This window comes from Pollachius pollachius (assembly GCF_949987615.1).
Source record: "Pollachius pollachius genome assembly, chromosome: 14".
NCBI lineage: Eukaryota > Metazoa > Chordata > Actinopteri > Gadiformes > Gadidae > Pollachius > Pollachius pollachius.
Window position 1 is genome coordinate 524605 of NC_136947.1, and position 16915 is coordinate 541519.

At 46.0% G+C, this 16915-nt stretch overlaps 1 protein-coding gene across 1 annotated transcript; it reads right to left on the reverse strand.

Annotated features, from left to right (window-relative positions):
* Window positions 1–88: 88 nt before the first annotated feature.
* Window positions 89–14946, reverse strand: exoc3 (exocyst complex component 3). Its single transcript, XM_079750252.1, has 16 exons — window positions 14821–14946; window positions 13703–13893; window positions 11755–11974; window positions 10956–11128; window positions 10143–10355; window positions 9336–9514; window positions 8785–8901; window positions 6301–6418; window positions 5707–5832; window positions 5513–5613; window positions 5067–5177; window positions 4701–4842; window positions 3456–3578; window positions 2231–2392; window positions 1531–1652; window positions 89–1192 (listed from the first exon to the last, which is right to left on the reverse strand). The coding sequence occupies exons 2-16, from the start codon at window positions 13844–13846 to the stop codon at window positions 997–999; spliced, it is 2247 nt and encodes a 748-aa protein (XP_079606378.1). The 5' UTR covers window positions 13847–13893; window positions 14821–14946; the 3' UTR covers window positions 89–996.
* Between the last annotated feature and the right edge of the window lie 1969 nt (window positions 14947–16915).

Consider the following 16915-nt stretch of genomic DNA (forward strand, 5'->3'; position numbering starts at 1 on the left):
GTGATCATTTGCCCTTTTTGCTGTAATCCAATTTAACATCAGCAAATCTTTAATGGAAAAATGCAACCACAACTCATTTGACTTTTTTTAAACCTTTATGTTAAATCATCAAGATCATCAAAGTACTCAATGACTTGTAAATCATTTTGTCCTAGCTCTGTAGAATTAAGGTAGTGTACCAACATTAGACTCCATTCACCAGCCCATTAAAGTAAAGCCACATAAAAAGCAATTGTGAAAAAATGTCATGCATGTCATGTTTCTTTCAACCTTCCTCTCTCCCACCTGTCTCAGCGCCCTCCCACCGTGGTCACATTGTCCTATAAACGTGAAGGTGAATGATATAAGGTGGAAGAGGACCACCGTTTAAACGGCCCAGAGTGGACACTAGAGCATAACAAGACCACCGGCGGGGGGTTCCAGTAGGCATCGCCTAGGGTAGGTGCACCACCCGCCGAGAAACATGAGCGATAAAGCATGTAACGGACGCTGTCTGGTAGCAAAGCTTATGTTTAAAGATGAACTCGTTTCTCCACGTGTGTTTTAACACCACTTGGAAAGCATTCCTGCCTGGGAAGGGAATGTTAGTGCCTGGAACCGGTTGTGTCTCAGGAGTAAGGCATTACCGCGAGGCATCAGCCGCTGGATGATCTATTACAGCAGCTGATAGACTCCTGTAGCGCTGTGCACATCAGTCCTTTGGCGGCTTCCCCGTCTTCTGTGGCCTCTGGTAAAGGGGCTTCTTTAACAACGTTGTAAACGATAAATTCATACAAAAGCAGAAACAAACACACAAAAAACGAAGGAAATGTGAATCTACGTTAGCATTTGGCAGTCTTTTCCACTGGACCCATCTCCCCCCCACCCATCAGATATGACCACAGTCCCATCCTGTGATCTGGACCGGTGTGGATTAACAGGCTGGGGGTGTTCCCCCACAGGCCTCAGAGTGTTGAACGAGGGGGCTCCTGGTCACAGTGGCGTCGGGAGGGGGGCTCATTTGAGCAGCTTGGCCGTGGCCATGGAGGTCATGGAGGTCATGGTCATGGAGGGCACGGTGATGTCCTTGAAGATGGGCTGCATGATGCCCATGTAGGCCGGCTTGCTCTGGCTCAGGGTCTCGATGATCGTCTGACGCATGTCCCTCGTGGCATCGCCTCGCACCGCCAGCAGCGCCACGATGTGCTCCTCCCTGGGGCGGAGGACACGGTGACACCATTAGTCAATCAATCCTCTGTTAACATTAGGTCATTATCATTCAGCGTTACAACAAAGGTTGATTGAATAATGTCTACATGAATACCATAGCTAACATCAAACCATTACCTTCTGTTGATTAACTGGAAGCTCACGTGTTTCACAGCACCAACTGATGTTAATGACGGTTAATTAATGGACCGTTATTTTAAAGTGTTACGGGAGCATTCAGAGTCGAGGGTGTGGGAGACAATTTGTTGTGCTTTTGTGTGCGGTCGTTTGTGTGCGTGTGCGTGTGTGTGCGGCCGTTTGTGTGCGTGTGCGTGCGTGTACCTGATGTCGGGGTACTTGGACACCAGCGTGGAAACCTCCAGGTAGAGCAGCGTGGGGTCCGTCAGCTTGAAGACCTCCGCGATGGCAGCGATGGAGTCACACAGCCGGTCCGTGTCCTCTCCCTGGGGGGCGCAGCGGCAGATCAACCAACCGGGTTGCATTCAGTGTGCCTTCTATCTTTTCATCTTTCTTATCCTACACTTGGTTTCTGTGCCCTCAGGTAAGAGCCACAGGGTGGGTTTGGTAAATACTACAGAGAGACGCCGGAGACGCTACTTCCACACCATGTTAAAAAAAAACGTGCAACGAAGACGGAGTGACGGCCAGAACACGTCGCACCGAACCGGTCGGACACTAGTGTTTGATCCTGGCCGGTGTTGTTGTGGCTTCGGATTGGCAGAGCAAAGCAGGTACTGTCTTAACGGGTTTAGCGTCAGGTCTCCCTCAGAGAATACGCCCTGACCATCAACATGGTTAGGTTTCACACTGCAACACGTCTGCATTCTGTTGCAAGACATAAAGGGTTAGGCTTATTTGGTAACCCCCATGACTCAGTAGGCTGGTGGAATACATTTCGTGCTGTGACCAGGAAATGTAAAAAAAAAAAGGTTGTTTCATTGTGGCTCTCAAACACACACTCAACACAGGCATACGCATGCACACTCACACAAGCACGCACACACACACACACACGGCTTACCGCGGTGAGCTTCCTGAAGAGGAACTTGAACTGCTCCGCCTCCTTCATCATGCGGTCGGCCCCTTCCCGCCTCTCCTCGGCGTTCCTGAAGGTGATCCTCTTCTGCATCACCGCCTTGATGTACTCCACCACCACCCTGCGGTGGGCCTCGCCAGTCATCTCCTGCAACACACGGCAGGCCGTCACCGGGGCTATCGCTATGGCAACACACCGTCACCAGGGCTATCGCTGTGGCAACACACGGCAGGCCGTCACCAACGCTATCGCTATGGCAACACACCGTCACCAGGGCTATCGCTATGGCAACACACATTGCACCAAGGCTATCGCTATGGCAACCACACGGGCAGGCCGTCGCCAAGGCTATCGCTATGGCAATCACAGGGGCAGGCCATCGCCAACGCTATTGCTATGGCAACCACACGGGCAGGGCGTCACCAACGCTATCGCTATGGCAACCACACGGGCAGGGCGTCACCAACGCTATCGCTATGGCAACCACACGGGCAGGGTTTCACCAACGCTATCGCTATGGCAACCACACAGGCAGGCCGTCACCAACGCTATTGCAACCACACAGGCAGGGCTTCCCCAACAGGGCTTCACCAACGGTATGCCAGGCCAGAGGTGCGGCCATTTTGTTCTCATTTATGTGGACTGTTGGGCAATCACAATAATAACGACTATGTTGTCAAAAAAAAGCCACTTGATATAGTTTTTTCATATTTTAATATTGATACTGATTAATAAAGTAACTTGAAGAGGTCAAAATTGTATTCTAGTCTGATTATATATGAAACTTTCACATTGATACAGTTTCTAGAAAGTAATCCTTTTTTATCTTTTTCAGTTAAATTCAACAGTGCTTGTGTTGGGACACTACTTGCTGTTGCTTGGAACTCATTAAGAAGCAAGAAATTACCAATTTAATTTGGGACACTGGGATATGAGCTTGAGTTTCACACTACGGCCTCTAGGAGTCGCCGTTGCAAAATCCTAATGGAAAAAAACATCACAGCTCTTCAAATAAATCATATCCAAGCCAGCCAGAACATGGATTTAACCAACTGAAACACGATGAATCTATATATATTATAATATTATTAAGCCTGCATTGATCTGACTTGGTTAAGGCGTTAGAGCCATAGAGCGTCGTTGGTCATTTTGGTTACTTGTTTCGATGTAGAATTTAAATAATTGGACGGGCATCAGAGGAGCGGCTCACCAGGTTGAAGGGTTTCTTGATCTTGTTGAAGTCGCTGAAGTAGTCCTCCACGGTCACGCAGATGGTGTCGACGGCGTGGGAGCCCAACAGCCACTTCCTGGTCAGCAGCTCGTTGAGGTGGAGCTGGGCAGCAGACAGGCGGGGTTTACCTCCACCATCACCCCCAGGATACCATCTCAACATTGCTGTGGGGCCTTTTATATTCCACTTCTAGGTTTACCATCACTGGGGTCTGGGTTCTGCAGGTCTGTTGGTGTCTTTTTTTTTTAAGGTGAAATATAAAACCACCTAGCCTGGCTGACGCCAGACCTCATCTCAATCTACATTGAGAAGAGGTACGGGAACCACACGTTCATTTTCTCGTATTTGAGGCGTGGTTTACGATTGCCCGGAGCCGTTGATTGGGCGCTACGAATGTCTATCATATGAGTCTGTACGTAGCTCATAGCCAATCGTATCAATTATACCAGATGACGTATGTAGAGCGACAGAAATTCGATGAGGAAGAAGACGACGGGTGTGTCGCATAGACGTCGTCATCGTCTTTCCGTCCCTCCCCGTTCTGTGATTGGTTCCCTATCTCAGGCAAAATTCGGATCCATGGCATCCAGGCTGCCTGGCAGCGCGAAATGAAATCGCGCGAAAGGCAGCATGGGTATAGCCAGGCTAAAAACCACCAGGTGTGAGTGTGATTAGCCGCAACGAGCCATACGAGCTAATCCCACTCACACTTGGTGCTATAATACGTCATCTTTGATGTATTTCACTGAACAAAACAAACCGTAGTGGAGGCGAAAAAATGGCCGTTCATTTGCTTCCACTAAGATAACCCAAATAGAAATAAAGAATGCTATGCAACACACCCGTTGTCTTCCTTCTCATCGAATTTCTGTCGCTCTACATACTCCCCCCTGAATTTTATGTCAGGGGGAAGCAAAGCATCCCGATACTCGCATGAATAAAGGTTTAGCCCCATCACAAGAGAGGTCCAGGGGTGTATCGTTAACCAAGTCAAAACATTGTGCATTGCAGGAATTCTGTGGAGGATGTTAAGGTCTCATTAGAATAAAAGTAATATTTTTGAAGGTTGTCAGAATTTTCTATCCGAATGAATTAGTCACTGAATGATGATCCTATAACATCAACCACATTTAACTTTCCTCAAATGGACAAAAGATCTTTTTTAACTATAGTATCTGCTGGACCAGCCCATCTTGCTTTTCATCCAATCACAACACTGCTTACCTCTAGATCTAGGAACACCTCATCCAATAGGAACTGGCAACCTTCTTTGGCCACCTCGTTCAGGGTCTTCTCTATGTTAGCGTCGCTAGCGGTGGGCTCCGATGACTGGGAGTACTTCCTCTTCAGACTGTTGATGGACTCTCTAGGGGAAGGGTAGAGACGGCAATGGTCAATCTGGAGTCACTACAACACACGCATCAACAGGTAATCCCTTTCATTTACACATTCGTGCTCTCGAACCCATGCTAAAAGAGCGGATACTCCACCTTTAATATTCCAAATGTTAGACTTGGTTATCAGTTAACGTGATTGTGTCGGATATTCAACCGACGTATTCTTTGCTGGAACCATTGCACTGTGACCTACTTGAACGTCTGGCAGTTGTTGATGATGGCGATCATGTACTGGATGTAGCACTGAGGCAGCTGTCTGTCTCGCAGGTGGTCCTCCTTGTAGGCAATGGCCTCCTCTTTATACCTGCAACACAAATGCATTCCCTCCTTTAAGAGTCAGGTTACGTTGTCTTCCTCTGTGGAAGTTTGGCATTTGGTCTTCTGGACCAGGTGGAACATTTATCCTTCTCTCAAATGTTTTGTATTTGTTGCAGTTTTTTTGTCTTAAAATGCTGACGGCGGAAATAACTTTGGTAGAATGCACAAAATAATTCCAACCGCTCGTTATGTCTCTAGAACTCCAAACGCAAGTGAATCAAATATATGCTGTTAATTTTCAAAAGCGTGAACATTTAAACGTCGACTTTGCACGCTCAGGGAAGCATAGCGTGGCGCAGGTGAGGGGCAGAGAGAACACACCTGATGAGGAAGGTGTTCATCTGTTTGAGGCACAGCTTCAGGACCTGCTCTTTGAAGCCTTCGTTGATCTGGGCTGCCACCTGCAGGTTCTGCTCAAACATCTGGAGAGAGGGAGAGAGAGTTAAACCTGGAGGTTCTGCTCAAACATCTGGAGAGAGGGAGAGGAGAAGATGGGCCGTCTCTGTGAGACTCACCTGGAAGACGATAGCAGGCAGGGTGGTCTGGTAGTATCCGTCTTGGTCTGCCTCCGGTTCTGTGTCCTTCTGCCAGTCCTTCTTGTCCGTTTCCAGAGCCTTGCGCAGCCATCCAGTAATATTAGACTGTAGGGAGAAGGAGGGGGTACGATCAAACATGAACTGGAGTCCAAAGCCCCCGATTTTTTTAAGAGCATTATTTGACCTGTAGATGGCAGCAAACTAGGGTATAGTTACTCCTTAAAAGTGAAGGGCATGATTTCTTTGTGTTTGAATCATACTGAAATAAAGTATCTTGTGCTTCTGTCCGGATATGTGAGACATTGGATTTAGTGATTGTGAAGGAAATATAATGAAATGGTGCAAGACATGAGGTTTCCTTTATTTCTATGTGCATGCATTTCCACAAAAAGAGTATAGCACTACAGTCTATGGTTAAGCACAGTATAATACAACATTATATATTTATACTGCATTGTGCATAATGCCAATAAGAGACACAAAACTCTGATTGAACCCTAGTCATAGCCTCTGAAAACTCAGATTCCTAAGGGGGCAGGGCCGTCCCGTGCCTCCCCATTGGCTGCCACTTACGGTGAAGGTCTGGACGTATTTGCTGAGCAGCTCGTCCACCACGTCCTGAGGCAGCAGCGGCTCCAGGTGGTTCACGTCACACTCTGAGCGCAGGTCTGGGTGGCCCATCATGTCCACACTGGAGCGCGCAGACAGACAGGCAGGCAGGCAGACAGACAGACAGACAGACAGACAGGCAGACAGACAGACAGGTCTTTATGGTTAGGGTGGAGACAACCCTGAATGGATCGTGGATTCCTTATGCAAAGATAAACCAGGTGGCATATCAATGAAATAAAGTAGATAATACAAAATAAACAAGGGGCTTTAAAAGTGACACAGGAAAACAGTCAATGATACAAAGAAGTTATCAGATGAAAGTTAAAAAAAAATTACTGGGATAACAATACAATTAATCTCTTAAAAACGCAGCTTTTTAAAGTAGCTTCTATCTGCATTCACGTTCAAAAAAATCAATAAACTAGGGAAGCATATGTATTTTAGAAACGTTTGTTTTTGTCAAATGCTCTGACAAAAGAAAGAGAAACATTGGGTATCTAAATCTGTTCCAGACCTGTAATAAGCATGTCCAATCATTTCATTCAGCCAGAATCAAACGATTGGGCATGCTTATTACCTCCCAGTCGGTCTCCCGACCTGGTAGCAGAACGCACCCTAGCCGCCCACACTGCCGTTCCTTCATGGCGTAGGATCTGAGTCTTCCACCGGGCTAGGCCCTCCGATTGATAAAGCTTGCGTGCTACTTGTGTGTTTTAGGGGAGGGGTGAGACTTCATTTAAATACATTTCAATAATAGATTTGAATCTACCAATACCTAGCTCTCACCACGACTAAGAAAAGTGAAAAGGGAATATTGTTTTTGCAATGATGCACCAGAGAAGTCTAACCATTGTCATGTTAAGAGCAATCCCTTCAACGTAAAGAGTCCCATACTGTCATTCACCCATCAGCTCCATGTCTGAACGCATAAGCGGCTCCCCTGGAAGCCGCATCAGAATCGGATATGAGTGGGTACTCAATGTGTGTGTGTGTGTCTCGTGTACTACTCAGTGTTATAAAGCCCCATGAGGAAATGCATACACTCTAATCCTCTCAATGTTACCAATAGCAGCACGCGATGCGTGAACACAACACCACCACCCAGCACGCGATGGGAGCTCCCACCGTGATGCCCAGTCATTGGATTAGCCACACACAGCTTAGCTGGCATGCTACCCTGGACCCCCTTCATGCAGAGTGTGTGTGTGTGTGTGTGTGTGTGTGTGTGTGTGTGTGTGTGTGTGTGTGTGTGTGTGACAATGCGTGTTGTCTTTGAGAAAGCAAGGAGCCATTTAAAATATTGAGGTAATTGCTTTATGAGGCATGCCCATATAAGTAGAGACAGTTTAATCTCCACTAACGAGACAGTGCTGTAAAGATTCACGATTGGTTTCTTCTTCCCACTGAATATGAACCCATGATGGTTCATTGTTTGATTCTAGACCGAGTGCGAGGCAGAATAGCCTTGCAATTTGTGCCTCCTTCTTAATTCTTTAATTAGTTTGTGAAATAAATCCGCTAAGCTATATGCATTGTCCAATGAAGACATTTAAAAACTTACCAAAGACGTTACATTTCCCTTGTTTATCTTAAAACCTAAATGTGTCTTGCAACTTTTATAATAGTGCGCAGTAAAAATAAGTACTTCTACTAAGTGACACTGAGGTAGAAACTGAATTTGTCGATGCCAGTTTTCCTAACTGATAATTTTTCTTATAAATAATAACTAAAAACATGCATTATTTTTAATCAAAAAGAAATTAACTTGTTGGTGTTGAACAGGGTAGTTATGCTTGAACTGAACTAACACAACTACTACTGCAACTCTCAAAAGTGTAATTGTGTGAGAAAAGAGCATTGTTTAGCATTTTGGTGATCTTCAGGGATGCACTAAAAAGTCCAACGATGACGTAAAACATGCAAATACCTCAGGGCACTGAGAGCTGAAGGTTTCGGCCAGAAAGTAACAAAGACAGATAATCAAGCAATTAACGAGGATCCCTCGTGATTAATAAGATGTTTCTGAATTGTAGTGATGGTCTGAGAAATGCTTGTATGTCGACAGATTGGTATTGGACATTTACATTCAGGGCAGCTTTTATCAAAAGCAACTTACAATAGGTACATTAGTCATAACAGAACATCAAAGACGTGCGTGATTCTTGCACTTTTTGGTTTGTATTCATGGTTGAATGAACATAGTGTAAGTCAATCTTTACAAAAGGTGCCCACTAACAAAATAAATAAAGTAGAACATGCAGTCGGGAGCTGAGCAGTCAAGGAATATCTCTGAGTGGTACTGCAAAACGTAAAGACCTTGATTTATAGGGATTTCTCTGTTCTACAGATGTGATGAGACTAGATAGAATGAAAATGACGTTCAAAAATAAGAGAAAGAGTAAAAACGTTCTCAACATGGTGTGTGGTGATCAGGCAGGCCTGTACCTCTTATAGGTGTTGAGCACCCAGGTCAGCAGCGAGACGATCTCATTGGCCTCCAGGTCCTCGGAGGCAAGCTCCTGGACACGAGCCGACACCCCCTGGTGGTAGAGGCAGAAGAACCTGGAACGCACGCACGCACGCACGCATGCACACACACACACACACATGCACGCACGCACACACACACACAAACACGGAAGCACACACACACACGCACACCAACACAGTGATTGACCCTCAATCATGATTGCTTTGAAAAGCTGCTTTGATATACAATAGAAAACAACAAATTATCTTCATATGTATTTAATTGTTATACTTGCACACTTGAAAATATATTAGAGAATAATGAATTGATTTACTTTATTTGTTTGAATAGTTGATTCAAATAAAGCACAGCAGCAGCCATGTTGTCCCTGTATGTAGGAACTTTCATTAACGTCTAATCGTATTGGTCGGACAGCGGTCCACTTAGAAAGCAGCACAGAAGAAGAAGAAGAAGCAGCTCTGCTGATTGGCCACCCTCTGCCATCAGCCCCTCCCATTGGTCCTACCTGTGGAAGGTGTTGTAGTGCGGTGGGAAGCACTGGGTCATGAGGTTCTGCACCACGATGAGGTCGTCCAGGACGTACTTGCGGGTGAGCTCCAGCAGGCGGACCAGCCACATCTTGTCCGACTCGCGCGTCTCCGACTGCGTGCCCTCGATGCGTGTGCACACCGTGCTCTCCAACACCTGCACCGCAGACCGCACGTTATCAGACTGTCATCAACAAGGTGTTCAGAAGGAGAGGAACACAGTAAAGCCCAAAGGCCTGTTCCCACGGTGGTCCTTAGGATGGACCGGGAGAAACACACATGGACTTAGGACAAACAAAGGACAAAGGGGAATTCAATAAATAAAACAAGGAATAAGTTCCCAGACAGACAAGCAGACACACAACAGGCAGTTTTATATTCATAGTACTTCAAGGATCTTTTGATGTTGTTTATGAGTTTGCTAACCATTTTAGATCAATGAATAGCCTATCTTCTGAGACGTACTAAGCCCTGCTGCTGTTGTCAATGCTGTGTTGGGCAGAGAGGTACGACCAGGAACCATGCATGTGAAGATGATTCACATGATCAAGATCTAAATATCACAGCGCTCTAACATACAAAAACAAAATGCCACACACTCTCATTCTCACGGTCGAATGTTAGGGACACACAGTGTGAAGACGACATAAAAAAGGTCAAAAGAAACAATGCAAATGTTGCCTTGTTTTGAACTGATCTGTAATCAGATCCCGATCTCTAGCATCGGTTTGGGTCCGACCGAGCGCCCCGGTATGCGGGGGTGCTAGGTGCTGCCGGGGGCGTACCTTGAACATGTTCTCCTTCCACTGCTTGGGCCGTCCCGGGGGGATGAAGCCCGTCTGCTTGTTGCGGTCCGTCATGCGCCGGTCAATCTTCTCCTCGCGCTCGATGATGCGGACCACCGACACCAGCATGGTGGGGTCCCGGCGCACGGTGCCCATGGAGCGCTGCAGCACCATCCACAGCTGCTTGGCCAGCTCGTCAGAGAGGGACTGCACCTGGGGGCGGGACAACGGCCTCAGGGGGGGGGGCGGCTGAGCTCAGGAGGTAGAGCAGTGGTCTTGTAACCGAAAGGTTGCTAGTTCGATCCCCAGCTCATGCTAGCTGAGTGTTGATGTGTCCCTGAGCGAGACACTAAACCCTAACCGCTCCTGACCAGCTGGCTGTGGCCTTGCATGGTTGACTCTGCCGTCGGTGTGTCAATGTGTGTGTTCACCGTCGCTTTGGATAAAAGCGTCTGCTTAATGCCCTAATTGTAATTGTAATTGGGTTAGACGCGGTCAGACTGTGGGTCTGTTCTCCTCGTTAAAAGCGTTGCTCGCTCTCCACTGTCTTCTATTTATTTGTCGTAACACACACACACACTCACACACACACACACGTGGGTCCATATATATATATAAAATAACATGACTAATGTTAATTTCATATTGAGCAGTGAGCGGTTTGAGCTTTTGGTCTTATTTCGTCCCATTAACAGTAAACTATATGACACTGCTTCAAAAGATAGAAAAACAGAATAACAAAACGTTGACCGTTCATGAGTAAGAGACTGAACACAGGAAGAGTTCCCACAGTGTGCGCGTGGCCAGGCTCACGTCTTCGAAGTAGATGCGGATGAGGCTCATGTCGCTGGTGTTCTTGCTGTCCATGCGGTACTGCTCGTACATCAGGTCGTCGCGGGAGAACTCCAGGTCCATCAGCTTGCGGTGGGCCTTCAGCAGCTCCGCCTGCTCGATCAGATGCTTCGTCTCCTCCACTATCTCCGGTACTGTTCAGAACCCCGGGCACACAGGGGGGAGGTTACAGAGGAGAGATGCTTTAACAATAGTACAATGAGCTGCATTCCTGTAGCCTTTTCAGAACATCAAGGTTGCATCAGTGTATAGCTGAAGATGGGGAACATCTTAAAACGTTAAGTTGCAACTTGGACGTCTACATCATGCATATTGGCTCGGTATTTGCACTCTCACTGTTCATAGGGATATGTACGTCTATAGTATATATATAGATAGTCATACAGTTAATATAATCATACAGTACTTATGTATTGGTATTCCATCAATCCTACTAGATAACGCCTCATTCTTGGTGATTTGCTAAATAAAACATTTCTTCAGCTACCCTCCCAACCACAGCATCAGTAAATGTATCTTGAATCATGTTTTCAAGCAGACCCTGTCTGCTGGAAATCTGTGTCTGAATTGGAGGTGGGCCAGACACATATGCCAGGGCCAATAAAAGATGAGCTTGCAGAGTAATCTTACAGCTGAAACGCCTGAATTTCCCTTGTGGGATAAAGTGTCCTTGTTCGTTGATTCTTAAAACACCAGCAGCATTTCAAAAGGACTCCCCCCCGATCCCATCCGAGTTCAGTACTCCGGGTTTTGGTTTTACCAGAGAAGATGTTCTTGAGGTTCTCCACGGCGGAGGCCAGCTGGCTGTGCTGCACCACGGCGTCCTTGACGTCCTTCAGGCTCTCGATGGTGTTGATGCTCTGCCTCCAGTCCTTGCTGACGTCGGCCAGCGAGCCCTGGATGTCCTTGACGTCCACCAGGGCGTTGTGGAGCTGGGTTAGCCCCGTGCGTACCCCGTCCAGCTGGGACTGGATGGCAGCCTGGCGGGGGACACAAGGAACACGATCAGGTAAGGAGAAGGTAGGGAGAACAGTACCTCATGGCGATCGGAGATCCCTAAGATAAGGAGAAAATAATCCTGGGATTGCACGTTCAGAGATAAAAGACCCCAACATGTGATGAATGTACTCCTGGACGGAAAGGTCCATCCCTTTAGAATGGGGAAAGGTCGTGTTACGAATATACTTTCTAGTGTCGTCACGGTTTATGTGGCACTACAATACTGCATTACCGTTGTTCTTTACACTCATAATTAAATGTGCCGAGTAGAAACTGTGCTGTTGTATAGTATTTTACCTTCATATGTACAGGGACTCCCTTCCACAAAACTCCCAAAAGATAAAGCTTAACAAAATGAGCAATGAATATGATGATATGAAAACATCTGCAGTTTCAGAAAGTGGAAGCTGAATTTCGATTTCGATTTTTGGGGCAAACGATCTCCAAACTAATATAATCGAGTTGAAACGATTATTTATTTTTAATTTTTAAGCATGTTACATTTAATTCAGTAAATGTTTTATAGAAATTGCTGGATACATATTCGTACCTTATTTTCGATTTGAACATTTTGTGTATTTTTTTAAGGGGAAATTTTCTCAGTTACAAAGTGTTTTTTTGGAGAGGAAAGCTGAATAAATTCATCATGTCCACTACCAACAGAGAGGAGCCGCTCCCTGACAGAGGAGCCGCTCCCTGACAGAGGAGCCGCTCCCAACAGAGAGGAGCCGCTCCCTAACAGAGGAGCCGCTCCCTGACAGAGGAGCCGCTCCCTAACAGAGGAGCCGCTCCCTGACAGAGGAGCCGCTCCCTAACAGAGAGGAGCCGCTCCCTAACAGAGAGGAGCCGCTCCCTGACAGAGAGGAGCCGCTCCCTGACAGAGAGGAGCCGCTCCCTGACAGAGGAGCCGCTCCCTGACAGAGAGGAGCCGCTCCCTGACAGAGGAGCCGCTGCCTAACAGAGGAGCCCCTCCCTAACAGAGGAGCCGCTCCCTAACAGAGAGGAGCCGCTCCCTGACAGAGGAGCCGCTCCCTGACAGAGGAGCCGCTCCCTAACAGAGAGGAGCCGCTCCCTAACAGAGAGGAGCCGCTCCCTAACAGAGAGGAGCCGCTCCCTGACAGAGGAGCCGCTCCCTGACAGAGAGGAGCCGCTCCCTGACAGAGAGGAGCCGCTCCCTAACAGAGAGGAGCCGCTCCCTAACAGAGGAGCCCCTCCCTAACAGAGGAGCCGCTCCCTGACAGAGAGGAGCCGCTCCCTGACAGAGGAGCCGCTCCCTGACAGAGAGGAGCCGCTCCCTGACAGAGGAGCCGCTCCATAACAGAGAGGAGCCGCTCCCTAACAGAGAGGAGCCGCTCCCTGACAGAGGAGCGCTCCCTGACAGAGGAGCCGCTCCCTAACAGAGGAGCCGCTCCCTGACAGAGAGGAGCCGCTCCATAACAGAGAGGAGCCGCTCCCTAACAGAGAGGAGCCGCTCCCTGACAGAGGAGCGCTCCCTGACAGAGGAGCGCTCCCTGACAGAGGAGCCGCTCCCTGACAGAGGAGCCGCTCCCTGACAGAGGAGCCGCTCCCTGACAGAGAGGAGCCGCTCCCTGACAGAGAGGAGCCGCTCCCTGACAGAGGAGCCACTCCCTAACAGAGAGGAGCTGCTCCCTGACAGCGGAGCGCTCCCTGACAGAGGAGCGAGGCAGCAGCCGCGGCGCGGCGCTCACCTTCAGCCGGGCCTCCACGGAGGCCTTCTTGCGGGCCTCTCTGCGGCGGTACTGCTCCACCTTGTCCAGCTGGTCCGACCGCTGCAGCATCCCGGCCACGCGCTGCACCGCCGTGGCCTCCGCCTCGCGGTTCGTCTCCTCCATGGTGCCGAGGGACGCCTGCTGGAGCCCGGTCAGATGATCGCCCCCGCCTGGGAGAGAGGAACCCAGTTCAGGGTCTCATGGAGGCAACGCTGTTGCTTTGGTGGTTATAGAGCTGATACCCGGGAGTGGAGCAGGTCACTTTTGGAAGGCTGCAACTGTAAATGTGCTGTAATATTATACTGTCTATATATATATATATATAATTATAAGAGATGTCTACTGATACATATAACTTTGACCTCCATCTTCTGATGAAGGACCGCCCCCTCAAACAACAAAAATGCATACTCCTTAGCATTTCAATCATCCACACTGCACGATAGTTAAAGAGGGGTGCGTGTGTGTGTGTGTGTAGCATACTTTTGTGTACCAATTGGATTTCTATGTATCATTATCAATGGTATCTGATATGATTTATTTATTTCAATCTGTGACCACTGTGTGGCATATTTGTACGTTACTTTGTACTTTAAATATATCTCAGCAGCGGTCAGGCTACCCGGTGTCACATTACAGTAATAGTAATGACATGACAACAAAGCCACTCACTAAATGTACTTCCTTACAGAAATGAATGACCATTGTGCACATTTGCTCACTGTCTGTGTGTACAATTTTTTAAAACATTTCTATATTTGAATAAATTGCTGAACTTGCATTGTAAAATCATTTGAGTTTGCGGCTATAACGATGAAGGTTGAAGCTTTATGCAGCTGGATGGCTGACGTTAATGAACAAAGGATGAACTCACTAAGAGGACAATTTATCTTTCTCGTTTTTGGTATCCTACAACTTAGGAATACTGATTGTAATAAAACATGTATGTCTTCTCGACAGAATTGTCTAAGTTAGCCAGCGATGCTCAAGAAACCCATCTAAGATATAGCGCATGCTAAGCCCTGACGAATTGACATTGAACGGTCATTGATACAATTTATCGGGCTTACTATTTAAACCATTTTAAACGTTCTTACCGATTCAAGTCAAAACAGTAGCGAATGCAAAGACATTCCTCTTCAATCACTGCTAAAAGAATCGATGTTTATGTTCAGCAGGGACAGTTCCTGGTGAGTGAAGCTAGCACCTCGCCCAGCATCAGCTGACCGCTAGGTAGCTGCTCAGGCACATCAGTGCTGCGCATTTTCTACGCAGAACGCAGAAGTATTTGCGCAACTTATATTTTGAATTCTAGGACCATCATTCAATATCCTTCAACATATTACATATTGCAAATTGAATCATCTCCAAAAAAAAGACAAATATTTTTTGGAAATACTCAAACGATATAAAAAAAATAATAGACTATAAAAAATGGACACATTACTAAGACATTTTACAAATGTATAAATACTGTGAAAGTGTGTGAAAAGTCATTTTTCAAATGTATCAAAGATGGAACTGCAATTGTTTTACTGCAAACTGATTTTATTAACAAAATGATACTTCACTCAATTAATTTTATTTCAATAACAGAGGGGCACCAAAGCAAATAACTATTACAAAATGACATAATTTAGTACGATTACATTCTTCTGATAAGCATGATGCAGAGAAATATCCAATAAAAACATATGCTCCAAATCAAGGATGTGGAGGCACCACTTGCTTACTTCCTTACACTGCCATGCAAACACCAACAAGAGGCTGTCATTTCATCATGGTAACCCTTACTTCAATGCATCTCCCTGCCTCGCCATAACCGCCAAACCTCCAAGTCACAAAAAGGTTTGAATGGCAATAGTTACGTTCCCTGGCACAGGCTTCAGCCAATCACAGCAATAGCAATAATCTATGTTTCACCAGAGACGGTGTTACTCCTGGGTTTCGTTTAAGTGATTGGTCCATTTTTAAAAATATGTGTCTCTCAAACTTTTTTCATCCATATATAATTTTTTACCTAATATAACATTGAACAATACAAAGAAAGAAAAAATAAATGAATTAATGTATGAAAACTTGCCACTTGCTAAAGAATTAGAGAATTTTGTGTCATCTGAATTCTATAACGTGTTTAAAATTGTCTAAAAGTAAACAAATAAACAACATTTTTGTATGTACACAAAAATATATTACTATTCTGAATTCATTGCCTTTCGTTACTATAATTTTCACTAAATATTTCCTTCTTCTTTAGAACTCTCGAAGGAATATGTCTGCATCTGGCAAATTGGAAACTCACTTGAAATGTTTAAAAAAGTAAAATATAACTCCCGGAGATCTAACCTTCAAGCCGCTGTTTCTGCGGAAGAATTTGCATCCCTCCCATCAGCTGCTGGGGAAGATGGAAATCAAGCTGAGAGGGGAAGAGGAATTGTCAAACTGTACACACACAACGCTGTGCCAACCATATATAGGAATAGAGATACTGTATATACGTATTGTACATTGTACAAAAACAAGGACCGGAGAGATCAAGGATTAACTTCTCCAGTATATTATTCAGTATCTACTCTTTCACCAATATTTTGTCTCCTGTCAATCACTAGTACTAAGATTTATTGACTAGTTCTTGATGATTGGTAGAATAAGGTGTTGGAAAATGTTAAAAAAGTAAAAATAACCTGACTGCCAGAGCTGCCACACCTTCTCGTGTGCGTGTCCTGTTAGCAAAACATTTCTTCTTCCTCTTTATCCCTCTCAATTGTCCTTTTTGCATCAGACACCAGAGTGCGTGGCACAGCTGAGTACAGAAGGACAATATGCTCTAACACAGTTTTGCTTCAGGTTATTTCTGTCCATGCATCGTCACCTATCAACCCTCCATTTGGATTATTCATATTTGCATGTGATTCATTTATCCAAATTGATTTGTGCATGGCAAACGGGGGAACACAATTGGATATTTTCTGGATGTGGCTGTCAGTTGGATAAGGTAACGTTTCATTCATTTACATCTTCTTTCCCACCAATCATCTAAACTAGGAACACATTCTACACAATTCTAAAAGCCAAACACTGAGTGGTCACTAAGTACATTTCAAATACAAAAATAATTGTGAGCAGCATGTTTTTGAGGTTACAGTGTGAGTGATGTTAAACTTTTGAGGCAATTGCAAGACCCTGACAAGC